This window comes from Entelurus aequoreus, linkage group LG05 (assembly GCF_033978785.1).
Source record: "Entelurus aequoreus isolate RoL-2023_Sb linkage group LG05, RoL_Eaeq_v1.1, whole genome shotgun sequence".
Lineage (NCBI taxonomy): Eukaryota > Metazoa > Chordata > Actinopteri > Syngnathiformes > Syngnathidae > Entelurus > Entelurus aequoreus.
Genome location: NC_084735.1, coordinates 33633996 through 33659766, shown reverse-complemented (window position 1 = coordinate 33659766; position 25771 = coordinate 33633996). Strand labels below are relative to the sequence as shown.

The 25771-nt window shown below is 41.3% G+C and overlaps 3 protein-coding genes across 6 annotated transcripts in view; 2 read left to right on the top strand and 1 right to left on the bottom strand.

The window, feature by feature from the left end:
• The window catches only part of defbl1 (defensin, beta-like 1), a 30170-nt gene extending 17673 nt beyond the window's left edge, over nucleotides 1-12497 (top strand). For all 3 annotated transcript variants that reach the window (XM_062047882.1, XM_062047881.1, XM_062047883.1), the window contains 3 exons: nucleotides 11871-12007; nucleotides 12076-12196; nucleotides 12270-12497. In XM_062047882.1, the coding sequence (XP_061903866.1) occupies nucleotides 11871-12007; nucleotides 12076-12196; nucleotides 12270-12294 (283 nt within the window). In that variant the 3' untranslated portion in view covers nucleotides 12295-12497. The remainder of the gene's footprint in view (nucleotides 1-11870; nucleotides 12008-12075; nucleotides 12197-12269) is intronic.
• Nucleotides 1-16850, bottom strand: part of LOC133650535 (olfactory receptor 52D1-like) — a 30454-nt gene extending 13604 nt beyond the window's left edge. The window contains exon 1 of one of the 2 annotated variants that reach the window (XM_062047879.1): nucleotides 16361-16850. The gene's annotated coding sequence lies outside the window, so the exon portion shown is untranslated. Of the gene's footprint in view, nucleotides 1-9639; nucleotides 9713-16360 lie in introns of those variants that run through there. The other variant, XM_062047880.1, reaches the window with a different exon arrangement.
• rnf167 (ring finger protein 167) lies at nucleotides 16434-25754 on the top strand. The gene is made up of 10 exons (XM_062047876.1): nucleotides 16434-16835; nucleotides 17593-17714; nucleotides 17794-17871; nucleotides 17959-18096; nucleotides 18176-18263; nucleotides 18591-18681; nucleotides 18770-18875; nucleotides 21339-21432; nucleotides 21495-21575; nucleotides 23917-25754. Exons 2-10 carry the CDS (start codon nucleotides 17613-17615, stop codon nucleotides 24357-24359), a joined length of 1221 nt encoding a protein of 406 aa, XP_061903860.1. The 5' UTR covers nucleotides 16434-16835; nucleotides 17593-17612; the 3' UTR covers nucleotides 24360-25754.
• Nucleotides 25755-25771: the final 17 nt, after the last annotated feature.

Below are 25771 nucleotides of genomic sequence, written 5' to 3'. Positions count from 1 at the left end.
ATCGACTAAGAAAGCTGGACAAAATTATGCAATTATGGAAAGGGAAATCCCTAACCTTGTATGGTAAAATGTCTATTGCCAACTCGTTAATTATTCCTCAATTTATTTATTTGTTTTTGTCAATACCAGCTCCATCACAAAACTTTTTTAAGATTTATGAGCGGAGGGTCTTCGATTTTGTCTGGAACGGCAAACCAGAAAAGATTAAAAGAAAGGTTTTGTACAAAGAGTATGAATATGTGGGCCTGAAACTTCTCAACCTTGAAGCTATGTGTCTGTCTTTAAAAGCATCAATTGTTCCAAAGATGTATTTAAACATTGAGTGGTACACAAATGTCCTGTTGGGCAAAAAACATGTACTATATGAAAATAAATTGTATCCTTTTTTACAAGTGATCCCCTCCCAGAGAGTCTGCTGGGAAACATGGCGGGGTTCATAAAGGAAACAATCCACTCATAGTGGTGTTTTCAATTTTATGTGCCAGAAAAAAGAGACGATATTTTGCAGCAGTTAATATGGATGAACTCTAATATTGTAATAGATGGAAAGCCTTTCTTTTGGAAAAATATGTTTGAAAGAGGAATCATTTTTGTCAATGATATTATCAATGAGAATGGTAAAATTATGAAGTATGATGAATTTAGAGCTATGTATGGTGATGCTTGCTCAAGCTTTTCATTTTATCAACTAACTGGAGTAATTGGGAAAAGATGGAAACAAATAATTAATTATGGAACTACTAAATTATTAGTTTGTAAACCTCTAATAAGAAATTCTAGTTGGCAAAAAGGAACTAAAATAAATAGAAAAATATATAATTTTTATTTAATAAAGAAATCTTTGAAGGCTGCCTCATACAACACAAATGTAAAATGGGAGGACTTTTTTGACTGCCCGTTGCCATGGGATGCCATATTCAAACTAATCTATGAAACCACTATCGATGTGCAAAATCGTTATTTTCAAATTAAAATTATTTATAACTTTTTACCCACAGGGAAAATGTTAAAATTATGGAATATGACAGAGTCAGATGATTGCCGATTTTGTTGTCAGGAGCCTGAATCCACCCTGCATTTGTTTTGGTATTGTCATATTGTGTCTTTGTTTTGGGTGGAAGTTGAACAAATGTGTTTAAGGATTGGTTTGTTTATGAAGCTTAATGTGGTTGCTGTTATTTTAGGAGAGTTCATTGACAATCATGATTTACTCAATTTAATTATAGTACTCGGTAAAATGTTTATTTTTAAGGCCAAAAACAGATATTCACTTAGTATTACTTTCTTTAAAACATTTATTCAGTATTTTCTAACTTTAGAAAGTTACATGGTTGAAAACGATAATGATGCCAAGAAACATTAAAAAAAAAGATGAGAAGTCCTCAAAGGCTTATTTTGAAAGTATAATTATGTTTATAGATTATATGATATCTGTTGTTGTGTTTCCTAATTTGAGTGACCTGGACATAATCTGGACTGTACATAAATGCTTATTTTGAAAATGTAATTTTGTTTATAAATTATATGCAATCTGTTGTGTTCCCTAATTTTTTTCTGTGTACATGAATGAAGGTGTGTGTTGCTGAGTCCAACTTGGACATTATCTGGACTTGGCCTGGTTTAAAAAACCCTTTAAACAAATCTAATTTCATTGACAACCTGGTCTGTTGAAGATAAGGCCCTTTTTTAAAAAATAAAATAAAATAAGATAAATAAATAAAAAAAAAATTTTCTTGGATAAAAAAGAAAGTAAAACAATATAAAAATAATTACATAAAAAATAGTAATTAATGAACATTTTGGTGGACCAGCAGCCTATACAATCATGTGTGCTTCAGGGACTGTGTCCCTTGCAGATGTGTTGTCTATGTTGTGGGAACCAGAATATTGGTAGCAGAAAGAAATAACCCCTTTTGTGTGAGTGGGTGTGGATGAGTGTGCATGGGGGAAGTTGTTTGGGTTGATGCACTGATTGAAAGTGTATTTTGTGTTTTTTCTATGTAGATTTAATTTAAAAAAATTAAAAAAAAAAAAAAAAAATTAAATTTTTTGAAAAATTTTTTTAGAACAGGCCCGCGGGCGACTCATCTGGTCCTCACGGGCGACCTGGTGCCCGCGGGCACCGCGTTGGATGTCCCCTGGGTTAGAGCCAGGCTGTGGCAGATGGAAGGCCAAGATGAAGCTAGCAGACCCAGTCTGTAGGCAGTGAGAGGCCAAGCTAGGGCTAGGTTAGAGCCAGGCTGTGGCAGATGGAGGGCCAAGATGCAGCTAGCAGACCCAGACTGTAGGTAGTGGAAGGCCAAGCTGAGAGTAGGATAGATCCAGGCTGTGGCAGATGGAAGGCCAAGATGAAGCAAGCAGATCCAGGCTGTGGCATATGGAAGGCCAGGATGAACCTAGCAGATCCAGGCTGTGGCAGATGGAAGGCCAGGATGAAGCTAGCAGATCCGGTCTGCAGCTAGCAGATCCTGTCTGTAGGCAGTGGAAGGCCAAGATGAAGTTCGCAGACCTAGTCTGTAGGCAATGGAAGGCCAAGCTGGGGCCAGGATAGATCTGGGCTGTGGCAGGTGGAAGGCCAAAATTTCAGCTAGCAAAACATCTCCTGGCTGCAGCAGGTCAAAGGACTCCAGATTTCCAAATCCAACAAAAGCAGTCAGAAATGCCACTTTTTGGAAGTAAGCCTTCATTCATCAATTGTTACGCTTAAAACTAGTACAATTTACTTAAATTGGCTAAGAAATAAATTAAAACAGATAGAAATTCAGACCACTTTGACAAGCAGACAAACAAAAGACAGTGCTGTCGGCCATCTTGGATTCAGCCGATTGTGAACGTTCCCCAAAAAGTGCAGTTCCACTTTAAAGTACAGTGTGTGACGACCGGGTCGCATCGTGGTGCGAGGTGTTCTCCCAAGGATGCAGACGGGCTCGGACACAGCTTGCAGGTAGGAAAATGATTTATTTTAGAACTAAATCAGACAAGAGAAAAACAAAAACGACTAGCATGGGAGCTAGCAAGCAAAATAATCTAGCATGAGAGCTAGCAGGAAGCAAAGTGGTCGTCAGCTGTTGCATGAGAACAAACTAGGAAGCCAGGCAGAGTGCTGCCCGGGCGAAGACTAAATAGCCCTCTGATTAGCGCTCGGGCAACAGGTGCGCGTCCCGAAACGCTAACCAGAGGCAGGTGAGCAAAATCTGCCGTCATGGCAACAGAAACAAAACACATGTGACACTAAACTGTAAACAAACGGTGATCCGAGCAGCGGATCCTAACAGTACCCCCCCCTAAAAGGACAGATTCCAGATGTCCCTTGAAGAAAAAAAAACAAAAAAACAACTGGAACCCGAAAAAAAAAAAAAAACAAGCAAAAAGTTCACGAGTCAAGGGCGGGCGGGGGGGTGACTTGGTGGTGGGTCGCCAGGCCACGTGTCCCCGAATCCACCGGGGAAGGGTCAGGTGGCGGCGGCGAATGGAACGCCGCTGCCGCTGGCGAGGCGGGCGAGGCGGGCGACCACGGTAAGGCCACATTCGTGGCCGCCGAGAAGGTGGGCGTGAGTGGCGCCAGAATCTCAGCAGCCTCTGAGTCCTCGAGGGCTGCATGCGGGGACCTGCTTTCCGCTTGCGCAGCCGGACCACTCGAGGTCGCTGAGATGTCGCCGTGGCAGCGGGAGTCGCTGTCGCGGCAGCGGGAGTCGCTGTCGCGGCAGCGGGAGTCGCTGTCGCGGCAGCAGGAGTCGCTGTCGCGGCAGCAGGAGTCGCTGTCGCGGCAGCAGGAGTCGCTGTCGCGGCAGCAGGAGTCGCTGTCGCGGCAGCCGGAGTCGCTGTCGCGGCAGCCGGAGTCGCTGTCGCGGCAGCCGGAGTCGCTGTCGCGGCAGCCGGAGTCGCTGTCGCGGCAGCCGGAGTCGCTGTCGCGGCAGCCGGAGTCGCTGTCGTGGCAGCCGGAGTCGCTGTCGTGGCAGCCGCTGCTGGTGCGAGAACCAGCCGTGGTGCAGGTGCTGGTGCGAGAACCAGCCGTGGTGCAGGTGCTGGTGCGAGAACCAGCCGTGGTGCAGGTGCTGGTGCGAGAACCAGTCGTGGTGCAGGTGCTGGTGCGAGAACCAGTCGTGGTGCAGGTACTGGTGCGAGAACCAGTCGTGGTGCAGGTACTGGTGCGAGAACCAGTCGTGGTGCAGGTACTGGTGCGGGAACCAGCCGAGGAGCAGGTACTGGTGCGGGAACCAGCCGAGGAGCAGGTACTGGTGTGGGAACCAGCCGAGGTGCAGGTACTGGTGTGGGAACCAGCCGAGGTGTAGGTACTGGTGTGGGAACCAGCCGAGGTGTAGGTACTGGTGTGGGAACCAGCCGAGGTGCAGGTACTGGTGTGGGAACCAGCCGAGGTGCAGGTACTGGTGTGGGAACCAGCCGAGGTGCAGGTACTGGTGTGGGAACCAGCAGAGGTGCAGGTACTGGTGTGGGAACCAGCCGAGGTGCAGGTACTGGTGTGGGAACCAGCCGAGGTGCAGGTACTGGTGTGAGAACCAGTCGAGGTGCAGGTGGCCTAGCTGGCGGTTGCGGCTTAGCAGGCCGAAAAACCGGTGGTGGCGGCCGAGCAGGAGGTTGCGGCTTAGCCCGCCGAAGGACAGGTGGCGGTGGCCGAGCAGGAGGTTGCGGCTTAGCACGCCGTTGTGCCACCCCACTCGCACAGCTCCCAGTACTAGCCCCCCCCTCAAAAAGCGGATCCCAGACGCGTTCCTTGCGGATTGGAACCGTCTTCAAGGGTGGGTGGAGGGTGGTCCGGGGGAGGGCTGAATCCTCTCCTCTAAATTGTCCAAAATGTCTCTTGTCACCCCCCACTTGAGACTGGGACTGAGTAGATTTAGTCCTTAAAAAAATGTCCTGATAAAGCTTAATCTTAGAATTAAAGTCACTTGAAAATGGCTGGCAGGAAGAATTGACATAATGTCTAAAAAAGTCTTTGTCTATGACGTCATCCAAAATGGACGGGACAACGTCATCAAGCGGCGTGTCATCAGGGGGTGCCGGCGGAATGACGTCATCGCTGCAGTCCCAGTGATTGACAGGCCAGTCATAACAGTCTTCGGTAAGGTAGTTGATGAGATTAACAGACCTTTGAAGAGGTGAATCTTGGGCTGAATGTAGCTTGCTGTGTACCGGTGGAGGAGTCTGTGGGAGTGGCGCGTCTTGGCAGCGAAGTGAAGACCTCTTTGGTGGCTTCCGTCTTCGCTGACGCGTCCGGTGGTGCGGAGGTGTGGCGATGTCCTCGGGCCAAACGGAGTGGATTGGGACCAACTCTCCGTTAGGACCCCATATCAGGTCCTGGCGCTCCGAGTGGGAATAGCGGAGAGTCTCCGCCTCCATTGCTCGCAACACCATCCACGCACCTTCGTCCATCTCCTCCGACGTGCTCGTTGCGGGAGAACTTCTTGCTGGCTTCCTACTGTGACGACCTGGTCGCATGGTGATGCGGGTGTTGTTCTCCCAGGAATGCGGACGGGCTCGGACACAGCTTGCAGGTAGGAAAATGATTTATTTTAGAACTAAATCAGACAAGAGAAAAACAAAAACGACTAGCATGGGAGCTAGCAAGCAAAATAATCTAGCATGAGAGCTAGCAGGAAGCAAAGTGGTCGTCAGCTGTTGCATGAGAACAAACTAGGAAGCCAGGCAGAGTGCTGCCCGGGCGAAGACTAAATAGCCCTCTGATTAGCGCTCGGGCAACAGGTGCGCGTCCCGAAACGCTAACCAGAGGCAGGTGAGCAAAATCTGCCGTCATGGCAACAGAAACAAAACACATGTGACACTAAACTGTAAACAAACGGTGATCCGAGCAGCGGATCCTAACACAGTGTCTTTTTTTCATATATTCAAACACAGTGTTACTGTTCAAACTGTGTGTAATATGAGACTGGCCAAAAATATGAAATATACTTGTTAAACAAAACCTCTGCCTTGTTTTAATTAATACTTAGGCCTACTACTCTACTGTATTTTAATATTGGTCTTGGGGCGGCGTGGCGAAGTTGGTAGAGTGGCCGTGCCAGCAATCGGAGGGTTGATGGTTACTGGGGTTCAATCCCCACCTTCTACCATCCAAGTCACGTCCGTTGTGTCCTTGGGCAAGACACTTCACCCTTGCTCCTGATGGGTGCTGGTAGCGCCTTGCATGGCAGCTCCCGTGATCAGTGTGTAAAATGTGTGTGTGAATGGGTGAATGTGGAAATACTGTCAAAGCGCTTTGAGTACCTTGAAGGTAGAAAAGCGCTATACAAGTATAACCCATTTATCATGTATTTATCTTTATGGTGGTGCATGGAGAGCCTAGTGTTTTCTGAGGTGGTACTTGGTGAAAAAAGTTTGAGAACCACTACTTTAGAATTCAACTTTTGTTAGATTTTTGCAGTTAATCAAAAACATTTTTTTATAAACCTTTTTTTTTTTATAAGCAAGTGGTTGACAAACTGACTGTAAATAAGTTTTTCAAATAAAACTTTACTGATATAAAGTTTTTGAAACCATCTGAACAAAAGAGGAACATGTGAGATGTATTCTGTCAGCTGTGGGCATGAAAGGGAATTTAAGGACACAGCTGTTCAGGCAATAATAACTTGTGTGAAAAATCAGTTTCTTTACGTTATAAAGCGGAAACATGAAATAAGTCAATTTATATGCGACCGTTTTTTACATCACGACCGTCTGATGATCACATGGAAGCGTGGAATTTGGTAAAAGGTGCTTTTTTTGTAGCAGCCAACCACAATGAAAGAAGATTAATTGAACCTTGAAGTATGAAATTAGTATTTGCAAGCATTGCTGTAATACACAACATGTTTGCTGACAAACATGATGCAATTCTAACGTACTCGCTAGAGGCCATTAGTCCATTCTGTGTTTCCATTCGTCTTCAAGGCAACTAGCCTCCAGTGCTTTGGACAGTGTCCTTTGAGTAAAGACAATAGACAGAAAACAAGAGCTGGGTTCCCTTTGGAGATCATGATGTAACACTGAGGAAAGTGTCTCCCAAGGCCAATGACCCTTGAACCAAGGATAACAACAGCAGTCATTAAAGCTTTTATTTCAATGTGATGCACCAAATATATATACTTCATTCTGATTAATCATATTTACTGGAGCAGTCATAGTTTTATCTACACTCACTTTTTGATAGGCTTAACGACGCTTCTCTTCGAATGCGGTTTGGTAGCTTGGAACCGGGAATTGGTTACGAACAGAGGTGGGTAGAGTTTGCATTTGATTATTATCTATATTTTTTACGCACCCAGTTAATAAAATGTCTGTAGATCCATCCATCCATCCATTTTCTATCGCTTTTTACAGTAAAAAAATGGTAACTGGGGTACCAGAATTTTACTGCAGTAAAAAGCAAGTTTTACCAAAATTCTGGTACCACTGTTTTTTACAGGGAAAATGACAGTTTAGTTGGCAGAATTTTACCGTGAAATCTACAGTGGTTTTTACAACATCTTACCATAAATGGAAAAATGGTACCACTGTTTTTATTTTTAATTGTAGCAACAAAGTAAAAGAAATGCGCTACCCTTTTTCCATTCACAGTAAATACATGGTAAAAACAATTTTACCGTAAAAAAACAGCGTGACAGATTTTTCAATGTACAATAATTTGCTGTAAACAACACCGTACATTTTATCGTAAAATCTGTTGTCATTCTTACAGTGTGCAATTTGATGGATAACTTGCTTTGAGGACATACAGTATGTCACGCACATATTTACAGTATTCTTTTTTTTTTTACTTTAACCCACAAAAATTGTCTGGAAAGTAGGACGATACAATGTTGTTTGAAATATTGAATAATATTAAAGTTGAAAAAAATTGCAATTTGATGCAGTAAGTATATTTTTGTCTGTCAAAACAGAAGTAACAAATACATTTGGTAAGCGGATATAAGGTGGGCTGTATAAAAGGATGTGGCGGGCCAGATCTGGCCCTTGGGCCTTGTGTTTGATACCTGTGCTTTAGCGTAATATGACTTGAGTAAAAGTAAAACGTAGTCATCCAAATGATTATGTGAGTGAGTAAGTAATCAGTGAAATAAACTACTCATGTACTGGGTGACTGGTGAGCAATTTGTCATTATTTAGTTGCTATTTTTAAAGGCCTACTGAAACCCACTACTACCGACCATGCAGTCTGATAGTTTATATATCAATGATGAAATCTTAACATTACAACACATGCCAATACGGCCGGGTTAACTTATAAAGTGCAATTTTAAATTTCCCGCTAAACTTCCGGTTGAAAACGCCTTTGGATGATGACGTATGCGCGTGACGTAACCAGTGAAAGAGAAGTATCGGTACCCCATTGAATACAATACAAAATAGCTCTGTTTTCATCTCATAATTCCACAGTATTCTGGACATCTGTGTTGGTGAATCTTTTGCAATTTGTTTAATGAACAATGGAGGCTGCAAAGAAGAAAGTCGTAGGTGGGATCGGTGTATTAGCGGCGGACTACAGCAACACAACCAGGAAGACTTTGACTCGGATAGCAGACGCGCTAGCCGACGCTAGCCACCGAACCGCACGGATGATCGTGGTGAAGTCCTTCGTCCTTCCGTCGATCGCTGGAACGCAGGTGAGCACGGGTGTTGATGAGCAGATGAGGGCTGGCTGGCGTAGGTGGAGCGCTAATGTTTTTATCATAGCTCTGTGAGGTCCCGTTACTAAGTTAGCTTCAATGGCGTTGTTAGCAACAGCATTTATAAGCTTCGCCAAGCTGGAAAGTATTAACCGTGTATTTACATGTCCCTGGTTTAATACAATTGTTGATCTTCTGTCTATCCTTCCAGTCAGGGATTTATTTATTTTGTTACTATATGCAGTTAAGCACGATGCTATCACGTTAGCTCCATAGCTAAAGTGTTTCGTCGATGTATTGTCGTGGAGATAAAAGTCACTGTGAATGTCCATTTCACGTTCTCGACTCTCATTTTCAGGAGGATATAGTATCCGAGGTGGTTTAAAATACAAATCCGTGATCCACAATAGAAAAAGGAGAGAGTGTGGAATCCAATGAGCCAGCTTGTACCTAAGTTACGGTCAGAGCGAAAAAAGATATGTCTTGCACTGCATTCTAGTCCTTCACTCTAACGTTCCTCATCCACAAATCTTTCATCCTCGCTCAAATTAATGGGGTAATCGTCGCTTTCTCGGTCCGAATCTCTCTCGCTGCTGGTGTAAACAATAGGAAAATATGAGCAGTCCTTCCTCCGGTGTCGTCACGCTACTTCCGGTAGGGGCAAAGCTTTTTTTTTTTATCAGAGACCAAAAGTTGCGAACTTTATCGTCGTTGTTCTATACTAAATCTTTTCAGCAAAAATATGGCAATATCGCAAAATGATCAAGTATGACACATAGAATGGATCTGCTATCCCCGTTTAAATTTAAAAAATTCATTTCAGTAGGCCTTTAATAGTACTTGCACTACAACCGTAGTTGGGGTGTGTGTGAGACATAAGCTGTGTCCCAATTCAGGGTCTGCATCCTTCGGAGGACCCGGCCTACGCAGCCTCAGAAGGCTGGACCTTCGGAGGCACCTCCGAAGGATGCGTCACCCGTTGTTAAACGGGACAGTCTAGCCTTTGCAGGATACTTACATTTGAATGTGTATTCGCTGTTGCTGCCGGTGCCGCTGCCGCTGCTTGTATTTGCCGCAATCGTCAAAAAGATCCGGGTTGAACAAAAGTGTGCAAAGCATCTTGGGATATGGGAGGCCACGAAGGATAGTCACAGTGCATCCTCCGAATACAGGGAAAATGAGGGTGTATTCGTCGGCTGCATTTGGAGGAGCCTTCGAATTTGAATGAATTGAGACAGCCTTCGCACAGCGTTGTGACGTAAGCGGCCTTCAAATTCGCCCTTCGAAGGATGCAGACCCTGAATTGGGACACAGCTATAGAGACCCTAGCATGTGCTACAAAATATGTATTTTACAGTCACTTTTGATGTTATAACAGGGCTAGTGTTAGCATATGTGCAGCTAAAACATAAAAAATATCTACAACTTACATGTTTTCTCGAGTGCGAAGTGGAATTCTTGTAGGGTGAAATGTGAACATTTCTACTGACACAGATGACAGTGCAGGATATAAATGTTCTTTTTCATAGTTTTTACATTGCAGAGGTGTGACGTCATGTTACTTTTTTAAAGTGTGTAGTATGAATGGGGTCATGTGACTGCCAGGCTCTGTTTGATTGGTGAAAACGTCATTAGTGTTTACGCTGGTTTGGTGAAACAGAGTCGTGTGACCAGAACATTTAAGAGAAGAAGCAAACTCATTTTGTTGTACTTTTTAAGTCCAATGACAATCAAGTTATGTTCTATTCTACATTATATAGTGTTTACAGGGTAACTTTAAGCTGTGATCCATAATGCCTTCAGATCCAGACTTTATTCTGAATTCATTCATTAATTATGATTCAATAAACAATCGTGTACAATGCTGTACATGCTCGCTATTACAGCATGCTATTTAACTGGTGGCCGGTGGGCCAAAATCGGTCCAAGAATGACACAGAGTTCAGTTTAAAATGTGGGAGACAAACTTGTTGTATAGAGGAGCTTGGACCAGTGTAAACATCGGCAAATCCTTGCATTGACAGTTAACCTCCTAAGCCTCCGATGAACACTTGTATTTTGCATATAGTGGCTATTTCTTCAGAAATGTGTAACTGACAAAAGAAATAGACTAAATACAAACACAAAAAATATCCTGTCATTTTCTATTATTTGCTACTATTTCGTTTTTATTATTACTATTTTATTTGTATTATTACTTGACTATTTCTACGATTTACATATTTTCATTAATATATTATTCATATTTTATTATATTTTTATACATATTAAAAAAATATTGTATATATATATTTTTTAGATTATGTTCATTTTTAGGTCAATTTGTATTATCTAATTCAGGTTCTATTCATCCCATATTCTGTATTTGTTTTTAATTATACAATGTTTTTGCCCATTTTTATTTCTGTATTTATTATTTAGTGGTTTTATTATCCAACTAAGGTGTACTATATTGGTCACATACAGGTATATTATATTTACTTATTTATTATTTCTGTTTAATTTGACTCCTTCATTTATTTATATTATTTCTCTATTAGAATATACAAGTATGTGAACAAGTTAAACGGCAGAAGTGGACAAACTATCAGTAATTGCTGAGACAAGGAGAAGGGGTAGGATTAAATAAGCCCAGTTTTTTCCGAGGAACTCTAATGTAACACTGTTACACATGTTCAAAATAAACTAAACCATATCCATAACCATTGCTTGACAACATGAGTATTCTATTATAGTAGATTATATAAGAGTAATATGTGACCTTGCTTGGTATTTCGCATAATTTCACAAGGCCTCAGTTTTTACTTACTAATGGTTGTAAGAGGAGGTTCCTAATCCAACTTGAGTGTCAACTTGCAACCTAATTTATTAGATAATAACACCGTAAAAATGCAACCTTGTGATATGTGTGAAAGTAAAATTACTTCAAGTGGATTGAGGACTTAAGTACATGGAGAAGTTTAAATGCATTTGCTTTTGGAGGGTAAAATTTGCCAAAATAACTCCATGACAAACTCATGATCCTTGCCTTGGATAACAAAACGATTGACAAACATTTATTTTTAAATCAGCAGTAAAAAGAAGAAAAGAAGTGATGTCTTGGCAATGCTGGTCTCATGACATATTTAGGTCACATGTTGGGCACAGTGATCCAGTTTCTCTAAATTAGATTAAGAAAAGCATGTTCTAAAGGGATGCCTGTTATTCTATCAAACACCGCCCAATCATCAGTTTGCTGCTTCTTATTAGGGTCGCTCCACCTCTTGCACCAAAATACGAACAAATCCTGACAGGTCCTCATTTTGGAGCGACAGGCGCAGAAAGAAGAATGTCTTGGTATCATCGTGCGTTAGTTTGCACCCTCTTGGTGGTGTTGCTGTTGAATGGTAAGCATATTCACATTATTTGGCAGTGTGTATGTACTATGTTCTCTCGATGTAACATTTGATTTCAGTTGTTGAGAATGAGGCCGCCTCTTTCCCGTGGTCTTGCCCCAGTCTGAAAGGCAGTTGCAGAAAAGTTTGCCTACCAACTGAACTATTCTTTGGACCTCTGGGCTGCGGAAAAGGCTTCCTGTGAGTTTCAGTCTGTTTTTCTGTAGTTTTTTTGTACTGCAGTAATATTGTGTATTTTTATTTTCATTTCTAGATGCTGCGTGTCTCATTTTCTATGAGCGCTATAAGAGGGATCTGTGGGATGGAATGTCAACCTATATGCAGTCCATGAAGGGCAGATGCGATAAGAGATTGCTGATATTGTGTGATGGCTTATTAAATTACACTAGTAGTGTTTGCTCTGATGTAACCTCATCAACTTTTAACAAACGTTGCTGGGTTTAACTGTAGAATTGAAGTAAAATAGTACATTAAATATCCTGACTGGCTCTGATTCTTTTATTTTTGGATTGACAGAAATGGTTTAGCTCTTTAAAAATAACAGTCTCTACAGCAGGGGTCTTACACATGTGGCCCTATACTTAATTTCATGGTTTAGTGCAGGGCTACTTAAACTACGGCCGGCCAGAGTCCACAATCTAACCCGCAGATATATATATATATATATATATATATATATATATATATATATATATATATATTTTGTGATGTGCGGTCACAAACCAACCTCCCAGAGACAGTTCTGTTAGGGTTCAAACGCAGCAGCGTTGCTTTATTCAGTCACTTTTTTGGAATGCAGGTTAACTTAAGTTCCTCCCGGTTGGGGCTATCATTTAAACAAACAAATTACCGCATTTCTCATGCCTTGATCAGGTCTCCTAAATTGCCTGGAACATATAGCAGAGAAAACTCTGATCAGTGCAAAGTTCAATAAATCACTGCATTAAAATGAATCAAACATCTTACACATTTAGCAAACTATATTTCAGTGGAGCAACACACTTACCGCCCGATGGAAGCAGACCTTTCCCAGCAGGGAGCCAGCCACACAATGAGTCAAACACTGAGGTGCTATTTAACTCAAACACAGTGATTGCCAACCTGACACAGCTGCCTTGGGGCAGGTGGCCACACATCAGCCTGATTGAGGATAAAATTAGGGATGTACTTGCCTTCAATGACCACACCTAAAGAGTGGCGTAGTTTGACCCCCTGATGCATGTTTTCACTGTGATGGCTGGCCCTCTGCCCAGTCTTACCTGTTCGGAGGTATTGTGATGCTCCACATATCCCCCCCCCTAAGCTCCTTGTTGGGACGAGGAGCTTCCTGTTCCTCATTTTCGTAGCGGCGGGACATCGCGTCGGCGTGGCGGATATCCTTTCCAGGGCGGTGCTCGACGGTGAACTTATAATTTTGCAGTTCCAGGAACCAGCGGGTCACCCGTGCGTTGCTGTCCTTATTTGTGGCCATCCATTTGAGGGGGGCGTGGTCGGTCACCAGAGTGAAACGTCTTCCCCATAGGTAATACCTGAGATGGTGGATAGCCCACTTCACAGCGAGACACTCCTTCTCCACAGTTGAGTAATTTTTCTCGTGCTTCAACAGTTTTCGGCTAATGAAGGTTACTGGGTGTTCATCTGCCCCAACCAATTGGGCTAGGACTGCCCTGATCTCAGTGCCAGAGGCATCTGTGTGGAGGACGAATGGCTTCGTGAAGTCGGGTGCTACAAGGATGGGTTCCTCACACAGAGCCTGCTTTAACTTTTCGAAGGCCTCTTCCGTTTCAGTGGTCCAAGATACTCGGTGGGTTGACCGTTGGCGAGTTAGGTCGTTGAGGGGGGCCGCTATTGTGGCAAAGTCTTTGATGAATTTCTGGTAGTAGCCGATCAGACCTAAGAAGGACTGCACCTGTCTTTTAGTGGCAGGACGGGGCCAGTTCCGTATCTTCTCCACTTTCTGGGCTTGGGGCCGCACACACCCACGGCCTATCGTATACCCGAGGTAGTCGGTTTCGGTCCATCCTACCCGGCACTTCTTGGCGTTCACTGTTAGACCAGCTTGACGGAGGGCCCTGAGGACAGCCTCCAGGTGATATAGATGGTGGGCCCAGGTGGCGCTGTGGACCACTATGTCATCAAGGTAGGCGGCGGCATAGGCTTGGTGAGGACGGAGGATGTGGTCCATCATGCGCTGGAAGGTCGCCGGGGCCCCGTGGATGCCGAAGGGGAGGACAGTGTACTGGAACAAGCCATCTGGAGTTGAGAAGGCCGTCTTGGGTTTGGCTCTCTGGGTCAGGGGTACCTGCCAATAACCTTTGGTTAAGTCCATGGTGCTGACGAAGCGGGCAGGTCCAAGGCGGTCAATCAGCTCATCGGCTCGAGGCATGGGATATGCATCGAAGGTGGATATTTCGTTTAGTTTTCGGAAGTCGTTGCAAAACCTCAAGGAGCCATCTGGTTTAGGGACAATGACGATTGGACTGGACCAAGGGCTGTAGGATTCTTCAATGATGCCTTGGTCAAGCATCTTTTTTACCTCTTCTTTTATCGCTATATATATATATATATATATATATATATATATATATATATATATATATATATATATATATATATATATATATATATATATATATATATATATACACACACACACATATTAAATATGTCACTCAGCAACCTTGCCACTCAGGCAAATCATATTGTTGATGTAAATGCCCATATATGATGTACAGATCAACTTTTCAAAAAGAAGTGTGGTATACTTCTCTTGTTGTCTTATTTTTATTTGACTTTATTAAAAATAGAGGACACAGGTAGTCTTAGACGTTCTTAATTTGATTCAAGCAACTTCATTATCAAAAAAAAAAAAATATATATATATATATATATATAAACCTTTTTTTAACCAGGAAAGACACATTTAGATTCAAAAACCTCTTTTAAATAAATATAGCACTTAGCAATTTGGCTGCATACCATGAGGAGTTCGAAAAGATGGATTCGAAATTAAAAAAATATCACCAGGTGGGACATATTGTCACAATTCAAAATAAAATTATGCAAGTGACAAAAGTTTAAAGTAAACATGCCACAACAATTGAAGTATGGTTAGAGACATGTGTGAAGTTGCTCCCACCCTCTCCTCACCTTGTACAAATCCCCCCAAACTTGTCCCAATCGTTTGTGCTGCAAAAACTTTTGTTTTTGACATTACGGTTTATAATCCATTCTAAAATACATGTACTGACTAGCCCAGCCCCCCACCTCATTCAAATCTCCCCAAACTTGTTCCCTTTGTTTGTGCTATGCTTGTGCTGCAAACATGTTTTGTCTGACTATTATAGTTTCCAAGTTATTAATGTTTGTATGTTTTATGTTATTAACGTGTAAATAATATATTATTAAGAGTAACTAGACGCCCCTCCCAACTATGTCAACATCTCCCCAAACGTGTCCTATTCGCTTGTGCTACGTTTTTGCTGGTTTGTGCTATGAACATTTTTGTTTGTACCCTTACGGTTTTTAAGTTAAGGTTTTATGGTTTTTATGGTATTAACATTTTATTATTCTTAACCAGCACTCCACTCATGTCAAAATCTCCTCAAATTTGTCCCAGTTATTGGTGTTACATTTGTGCAGATTTGTGCAGCAAAAGATTTGTGTTTAATTATTATAGTTTTTAAGTTATTAACGTTTCATGGAAATGGATAGGAATCATAAAACATCAATACCTTAAAAAACTATAATAGTTAGACCAGCATTTTTGCAAAACAAGCCAGCCATAAATTGATTAACGTGGACCCCGACTTAAACAAGTTATAATACGTATTCGGGTGTTACCATTTAGTGGTCAATTGTAAGGAATATTTACTGTACTGTGCAATCTACTAATACAAGTTTCAATCAATCAATCAATCAATCAATCAATCAATCAATCAGCCAGCGTTTGGGGAGATTTTGAGAAGTTGTGTGAAGTTTGGGGAGATGTTGACATCAGGGGCGCCGCTAGGGATTTTGGGTGCCATGAAAAGAATCTTTACAGGGCCCCCTGTATTATAATTTCATCATCATTAGGGGCCTCTCTGGGCCCCCTTCCATCATGGGCCCCTAGAATCCGTCTCCTTTACCCCCCCTTTTCTGCGCCCCTGGTTGACATAGTTGGAGTTTGGTTATGAATAATAACACGTTCTTAACATGAAACCATAAAACGGTAATAACTTGAAAACTATAATAGTTCGAACAAACATTTTTGCAGCACAAACGAATAGAACATGATTGGTTGGATGATTTGGACAAGGTGGGGGGACTTCACACAGGCACAGTACGCCAGTCAGTGATTACCTGCTGTGTGTACATCCAGCCGCTAGTAGCGCTGTGGTGCAGCGTGCTGCTGAGTCGCCATGTAGTCTCTCTCAACACACACGAGTTAGGGGAGCCCAGCAAGCAATAACAAACACAAGCAGCCATTAGCGAACACAAGTTTACAGCTGAACAGATAGATCATTTTCGTCCATAAGGACACTTTAAGCCATTTCTATATTCTGCTTACCGTGTGCGTAAGTGCTGCATCGTACATACTGAGTGCTCTGTCACGTAAAGGATTGAACTGTAATCCAACATTTGCCAAAAACGAGCCAAACCAGCTAACACGCGCTAATCCTTCCCTGGCGAGTTTGTTCTCGTACACGCAGCAGAAGGTGGCCAGTATATAAACAGTAGAAAGTCAACTATATTGGATTTATGCGGTGACATGTGAGACGTGAGGACATTTTGGACCTATTTTTAACGCTGCGGTGACATAATAGAGGCCGACAAGGTAAGCAGCTAACTTGCTAGCCACCCCCCTGCTGCGCGTCTGGTATTTGCGGAAGACACACACAAATGTCTTTAATGTGTACTAATTCTACACTATCACACAGATCAAGTGTGTATTGTATCACTACGCAGTCGCATCACCAAATGTGTGTTTGCACTAATGTCATTCAGTTAGGATCCATCCATCCATCCGTTTTATTACCGCTTGTCCCTTTCGGAGTCGCGGGGGCGGGGCCTATCCCAGCTGCATTCGGGCGGAAGGCGGGGTACACCCTGGAAAAGTCGCCATCTCATTGCAGGGCTAACACAGATAGACAACATTCACACTCACATTCACACACTAGGGCCAATTTAGTGTTGTCAATCAACCTATCCCCAGGTGCATGTCTTTGGAGGTGGGAGGAAGCCGGAGTACCCGGAGGGAACCCACACAGTCACGGGGAGAACATGCAAACTCCACACAGAAAGATCCCAAGCCCGGGATTGAATTTAGGACCTAAGTGTTGTGAGGCACACGCAGTAACCCCTGTTCCACCGTGCTGCCCGTTAAGTCAGGATATTCATTTGTATTTTGGAAAACAAAAGAATAATGCATGAGTAAAAATAGATGTAACGTGTTCTCATCGTATGTTTGATCATTATCACTGTTTAAATATTAGTATTCTAATGTACAGATAGCAGCATAGCTATAGTTTTTTTTTAAACACATGGTTGTTAATGTGCAATATTCTAATAATCTTTTTATTTTTTCATTTTAGTACACCAAAACCATTGAAGGATGCTTCAACCGGGTGGGTGGTGGGCAGGAGCACCTCTGACAGTCCTTTCCGTCATTTTATGCAGCATATCACCCTCGCCCACACATGCATACATCTATGCTGTAAGTAACACTGCATCAGCACACTGATTACTGTTGAAAATGCATCAAATGTGCTTTTTTGTTCCTCACAATTGGCCAGCATTACAGCAATGTGACCTTGTTGCTTGAGGACCTGCCAGCCCTGTTTGGATCCCCCCTTCCCAAGGATGGACTCATGGTGAGGGTATATGGCGAGGAATGTGCTTAGTAGTGAAAAACCTCATTCATAGTTCAGTGTAATAACAGGTTTGCCTTGATCTTAAAGGGTGTTTTAGTGGTTTCCCACCCTCTCAATGGCTGTGCACCGATCGCCCCCCCTCCTTCACTCCTGCCAGCTTTGGAGGCCAACACCACCAAATTCATAGCTCTCATCAAACGCTATGAGTGCAGTTTTGATCGAAAGGTCAGTGAAGTTTAAAAGTTTTCAATGCATGGAGCCCTTTATAGTGCCAAATCTAATGCAATTATTTTGTTCCCCAAAGGTCTTACATGCGCAGCAAGCTGGATACAGCGCTGCCATTATTCACAACATGTACTCCGACTCTCTGCTCAATATGAACGCCAGTAACGGTAAGGCAGTCAACGCATTCATTGGCATGTCTAACTAAAGAAGTCGGGATGGGAATTCTGCTTTTTTTTTTTACTTTGACATCTTGTAGCAATGTCTCCTCCCCTCGTGTTTGTGTTCTCATTGCTGATGCTGTGTGCATAATAACCCCTCCCACCCTCTTCTATAGACACATACACCACCACACATTTTGACCAATCACGTGCATCTTAAACAGAAAAACAGGGAAAATAAACAGTCTTGTTCATTTCAAAGAGCTGCAAATGACCCATCACTGCAAAAAGGCTTAGCTTTTCCTTAATATTTTCTATTTTGCTTGTTTTTACCAGATACCATTGCAGGGGAGATTGTGATCCCCTCAGTCTTCACCAGCTTCTATGCCTCTGAAGTTCTTAAGAATTTTATCATTCCATATCAAGGGTACATAATGCAATATGACATAGCTGTAGATATATTTGCCTGGAGTCAGAATATATAGGGTCTAATTTATTTTTCGCTTCAATTGCAGAGCCTATGTGATATTAAAGCCAGAGTTTGCGTTCCCACTCTCATACTACCTTATTCCCTTCACTGGAGTGGTTGGCATGATCATTATTGTGATGTTTGTTATCTTGGTAAGTATTGTGAATAATTTTACTCTTGCATACATTGTAAGACAAAGCAAACCAAGCTGTAATGGCGAGGGATGTGCAATACCAATGATTTTCTTTACCAATCCAATACAGAGTAAAATTCACGCTGGTATCGGTGATACTGATCCGATACTTTGTGCAAATATATCTAATGTTGTAAAATTGAAAAAGTTGTGTATTTCAAAGATAACATATTTCAGAGCATAAAGAATACAAAATCATACAAAGTATACAAAAATGGTGTTTCAAACCATAAAAAGGTAAATAAGTAAAAAAAAAATTAAAGTAAACTAATAAAAGAATTCATATACAGTAATTTATAAGAACTACTATTAAAATAACAAGTAATTCACAATGAAGGTAAACATGAATATGTTAACTACTGAACATGTAAATAACGCTCAACAAAAGCGTTCAAATTTAAAACATTGCCTCATTCACAAGTCTACTTACTTTTTACACTGTGTTTCTGTTACTGATACACATGATCTCAAATAACTAAAGTATCATAAGTATCGATATTTTGATTTGAGAATCAATATTAGAGCATAAAGATCTGGTATCGGTGGTATTGATATATCAGTATAGATTCGCACATCATTAGCAGTGACATTATGTAGTTTTGTACCCTGAACAAAAATATAAACGCAACACTTGTTTTTGCTCCAACTTTTCATCAGTTGAACTCATAGATATAAAACTTTTACTTTATACACAAAATACCTTTTCCTCTTAAATATTGTTCACAAGTCTGTTTAAATCTGTGTTAGTGAGCATTTTGTTCTTTGCCAAGATAATCTATCCCACATCTCAGGTTTGGCCACACGGACAGCTGCTGCAACAATTTGTTTGCATAACCAAATAATTTTTGCAGAAACCGTCTCAGGGAAGCTCATCTGCATGCTTGTCGTCCTCATCGGGGTCTCAACCTGACTGAAGTCTGTCTCGTAACCGACTTGAGTGTCCAAATGCTCAATTTTAATGGCGTCTGGCGCAATGGAAAGGTGTTCTCTTCACTGTTCAGGGCAGATGGCAGACAGCGTGTGTGGCGTCGTGTTGGAGAGCGGTTTGCTGATGAGTGATCGAGTGGCCCATGGTGGGGGTGGGTTTATGGTGTGGGCTGGGGTATATTATGGACAACGAACGCAAGTGCATTTTATTGATGGCATTTTGAATGCACAGAGATATTGTGATAAGATCCTGAGGCCCATTGTTGTGCCATTCACTGGAGACCATCACCTCATCTTGCATTATGACAAGTTACGGCCCGATGTTGCAAGGATCTGTACACAATTCCTGAAAGCTGAAAACATCCCAGTTCTTGCATGGCCAGCATACTCACCGGACATGTCACCCATTGAGCATGTTTGGGATGCTGTGGATCAGTGTAAAAGACAGCATGTTCTAGTTCCTGCCACTATCCAGCAACTATGCACAGCTATTGAAGATGGGTGGACTAACATTCCACAGGCCACAATCAACAATCTAATCAACTCAATGCGAAGGAGATGTGTTGCACTGCGTGAGGCAAATGGTGGTGACACCAGATACTGACTGCCTTTCCGAACCCCCCAGACGCCAATAAAGCAAAACTGCACATTTCAGAATGGCTTTTTATTGTGGGCAGCCTAAGGCACACCTGTGCAATAATCATGTTGATTAATCAGCATCTTGATATGCCACACCTGTGAGGTGGGATGAATTATCTTGGCAAAAAAAGTGCTCACTAACACAGATTTAGACATATTTATGAACAATATTTGAGAGTGTGTAGTAAAAGTTTTAGATCTTTGAGTTCAACTCATGAAAATGGGAGCCTAGACAAAAGTGTTGCGTTAATATTTTTGTCCAGTATATTTAATATGTAGTAATTAACATTACACTAGAACCACAAATTACCAATTTAAGGGATTCTGGAACAAGATTCGTATATAGAAACGTTTTTATATTGAAGCAAATTTCTCCATGAGAAACAATGTAAATATGAATAATGGCTTCCAGCACCAACAAAAGTCCATATTTTAGTAAAAGTTTGGACACTTTTAACACATTGTAAAGCATTGAGCTAGCTAAAACTAGAAAAATGTTGTTAAAAAGCACAGTAGCAAACGACAGCACTGAATAAGCACAAGAGATCATCAATCAACAGTGCTGCCATGCACAAAATGGGTGCACTGGAAACAATGTGTGGATGAAATGTTGGTACACTGAGACACGGTTTGTACACCAATGCATATTTTCATTTGGTTTGTGGTTCGTAAATCGAAAAGATTGTACAATGAGGGGTTCGTAAACCGAGGTTCCACTGTAGTTTGTGTTAACATGGTGTACCGCTAACTCTGTGGTTCCTTAATCGTCACATATTCCAAGTCAAAGACTGTCATTTATTTACATTTCTTGTTGCAACATCTGTAAAAAAAATTTTTTTTTGTGTATGTTTTTCAGGGCATACGCTGTGTGCAGTACAGAAAGAGGCTCAGAAAAAATCGCTTGTCCAAGGAACAGCTGAAGCGCATTCCTATTCACAAGTTCACTAAAGGTAAAAAGTAGTTATATTTTGTTGAGCATATACATCAGATGTTGTTCTTTCTTGTCTTTCAGGTGATGACTATGATGTGTGTGCCATATGCTTGGACGAGTATGAAGAAGGAGACAAGTTGCGGGTTTTACCCTGTTCACATGGTAAATCGTATTTAAATACACTTGTTGGTTCTTGTTTATGATAATTGTCCGATGCTGCATTTATGCTTGTATCCTCACGGATGATGCTTTAGATTACTGACATTTTAGATACAAGTCCTCTATCAATTAATATAATTTGAACTTAAAAACAATTTTTTGGTCAAATTGTGTAAAAAATACAGAGATATGCTTTCATTTAGCTATGATGCTGTTTAATAGTAATGAGGTGATGTCAGGACAGTGTGACTGGTAAGGGCTGTGTGATTTCCATTTGGGTTGGGCGATTTGGCAAAAAAAAATATCACAATACCATGGTATTCCTCTTAAGATTGTTTTGAGATAAGAACTGTCTCAACTAATTGTTATGCTTTAAGCTTCAAGCAAAAATTCTAATTACAATCATTCCCGCCATTAGAGAAGTTCTGCAAGGTAACAAAAACTAGGAGGAAAAAAAATGTGATTACAAAGCAAAATGTCCGTTGTGGTAATATTTCAGCTTCAAACACGGACGAACAAGCAAGAATGTCGTGATCACGTGATGGCAACAAACAAAAATACAACATCCAACCTTGTTTTTTCAACTGGGGGAAAAAATGCACTTTAAGATGTTCAATATTTATTTAAGTTAACTTTTTGCATACATAAATTTGATTATTTTATATTTCTGTGTGTTTATTTAAGATAAGACAGTTATTTACCTTTCAATTACAGTACAATGGTAAACAATTATACAGTAATGAGAAATCAGAGCGTATATCCTTTTAAATGGTTACTTGCATTCTGATGATATATTATGAGTAAATCACATTAAAAACATAGTTCAGTTTTTATGGGTTATTTCTTCAGTTTACAAGCATGACGTAGACAAAAGCTCTTAGTCTGTCTGCAATAAAGCCAAATCATTTTTAAAGTAAATTATAGCATATTGTTCTAAAGTGTGCCCCCTTGGGACAATAACATGTTGATTGAAAGACTAAAAGTAACATATCTTCCTTCACTCGTTATTTTCACATTTTTATGTATAAAATATACAAATCGCAACTCCAATCGCCATTTTGGAGGAAGAAATCGCAATTAGGTTTTCTCTGAAAATCGTGCAGCCCTACTGTTTTTCAACTGTTTTACCTAAAATACGCATTGAGGCTATAAATCAATCAATCAATCAATCAATGTTTGTTTATATAGCCCTAAATCACAAGTGTCTCAAAGGGCTGCACAAGCCACAACGACATCCTTGGTACAGAGCCCACATAAGGGCAAGGAAAACTCACCCCAGTGGGACGTCGATGTGAATGACTATGAGAAACCTTGGAGAGGACCGCATATGTGGGTAACCCCCCCACCCCTCTAGTTGTATAAAGTGTGTTCTTTATGCGATCAATCGAACAAACTAATTGATAGATTACTGAGATAATCGGTAGTTGCAACCCTAATGAAAACAGTATAATTTTCAAACATGATGCACCAAATTGGCTCTAGTGTGTGAATGTGAGTGTGAATGTTGTCTATCTGTGTTGACCCTGCGATGAGGTGCCGACTTGTCCAGGGTGTACTCCGCCTTCCGCCCGAATGCAGCTGAAATAGGCTCCAGCACCCCCTGTGACTCCGAAAGGGATAAGCGGTAGAAAATGGATGGATGGATGAATGCCACATATGCAGCAAACATCAATGCTACTTGTGAATGTGCCTCATCTTTAATAACAATACAGTTAGTTTCAAGTCAATATATGGGTCTGTTGGCCGTACCGCTCGGAGCGACTAAACTGCTAATGCTACATGTGCTGACAGCAGGGGCAAGCTGCTTGTATTTTCACGCTTTCCGTTTAATCACTTGGATTGTACCTCTTCAATAAACAAACTATTTGTGTTGGCTGTTTTTGAGGGCGCCAACATATGTACTTTGTACATCGGCTTGATTTGCTGCACATCACATTGGCGATCCAAACCACCGCCACACAAGGACATTGACGCTTTTTTCTCAAAAATAACTACATCTTCGAAAGATAATTCCAAGTCACGGCTGACATTTATTTTGCTTATTTAGCTCCAAGTTCAGTCATACTGTTTACTTCAGGTGCAACTTACAAATGAAAGTGGAGCAGGAGAAGGTTGATTGAGTTAATGTGCTCACAGCTGATCACCGTAATTGATTTGAAATTAATTAAAATCATATATGCAATTGTCCGAACCTACTTCCAATACGTGCCGCACTTCTGCATCATTGCCTGGTTGTCCACCATACCTCAGCTATAATATTGTAATAACAATTTAGACCTTTTGTTTTAGTTAGTACTTTATTTTATGTTGTGTGACCCTCCTTTAAAATGCTTTTTCTCTTTAGCCTACCACAGCAAGTGTGTGGACCCGTGGTTAACCAAGACTAAGAAAACGTGCCCCGTGTGCAAACAGAGGGTCACCCAGAGCAACACAGAACACTCCGAGTCAGAGTCGGACGAGGAGAGCGCAGGACGAGGAGGAGGAGGAGAAGGTGGAGGAGGGGAAGAAGGAACAGACGCTGACTCCGAGCGCACCCCTCTTCTCCGCCCGTCAAACCCAGGTTCTCCCTCTGGGAGTCCGGGGGTCTATTCAGCCACCACCACCACAGTGACCACCGCCCAGTGCATCTCCTCGCCGGCTCACGACAACTCTCCCGTGATGGGATACGAAGGCTACTATTCCCCTCAGGAGGATACAGACTCGGAAAGCTATGAGACAGAAGATGAGCGGCACCCCGGTGACGACGACACCGCTCAGCTTATCGACAGGGATACAGTGCGCATCTGATGGCTGAATCGTCAACATGACTCAACAAGAAAAGGGCCTTTGCTGTTCTTCTATTGATCACTCTGTACTCAGTTGAACCTTTTGTTGTATTGTAACCACACACAGCTCAACTTAACACACATGTTGCATTGATCCGTTAGACTTATGAATGAATGCCACACATCAGTAAATGTTGAAGGGCAAATATGCAAAACTTACACTTTAGGATGTTAAAGGTTTCTCATGCTTCAATTCTAATAATTTTATGTGTGACAATCTGTCCTTCACATCTTTACTGTGTGTTAACGTTTTAGTTTTGCTTATCTTGCACACTAAATTACGCACTACTAAAATATCTGCAGCTTTAACAATATTTTGCTATTGGATCAATACATATCTTAGCTTCAGATGACTAAGATCTTAAGATGAATGGGTTTGTTATAAACACGTTTCCATTTTTCCATCTACTGTTTCTGGTGTGCCTATCAATGTAAAAACTGCATGCCACATCATCTTTCAACCCTTATGAAGTTTGTACATTTGTTGTCACATATGTTGCTTTTTGTTGCGCACCAAGTAAAATTTTGTGATGTCAGATAACAAACTGACACTAGTTTGACAACATTGTTTCTGTGGGTGCAGCCAGTGGTCGCTGTACTGACTTAATGCATCACACAAACAAAACAAGTACAGTACATGTTCTGCCACGTCTTTTGGACTGAACAAATATGGGATTGCCTTATATTGTACACTATGTACATTTTATGTGGGATACCTTGTGTTCAAAAACTAAAAAGCTGCAGGTCTTTTAAGTCTTTGTCTTCACTGTTTTTTTATTTGTACTGTAAACACTAATGAGATTAATTAGTGTGATTAATGGGTAGCAAGTGTTGAGTTGCCACTAGGACATGTTTACAATGTTCCTGTGCATCGATCAGGTTTGGCTCTGTTATAAAAATTGCTGCAAATTTAACAATTTTTTGTAAACACTGTTTTAGTCTGTCCCCCTGCTAAGTGTAAATACACTGTTTTACTTTATGTTAAATTCTAAAGTCAGCTGAAAAAGTTAGAATGAGGGAAATTTCCGGTTATTGAAATTGTCAAATGATTACGTGGAACTGTACGTTATTTTTGTTTAATTCTCCACACTGAAAAATCAATAGTACACTAAATTAGCAAATCTGTTAAAATTAAATGTCATGCACTGCATTATTAGCACATACACAATGCTTGTTGGTTATTTTAGCAATATAACTTTATCACTTATTTTAGCAATATAACTTTGAAAAAAAAAATCGATTTTAAAATCACAGATGCTGCAGTATATGCTGAAAATGTGACGATTCCAAGAATGTTGCAGCCTATGGGTAGCTGCAATTTAATGTCTGATCTATGGAATATTAAATTGAAAATTAATTTAAAAAATGTGACTC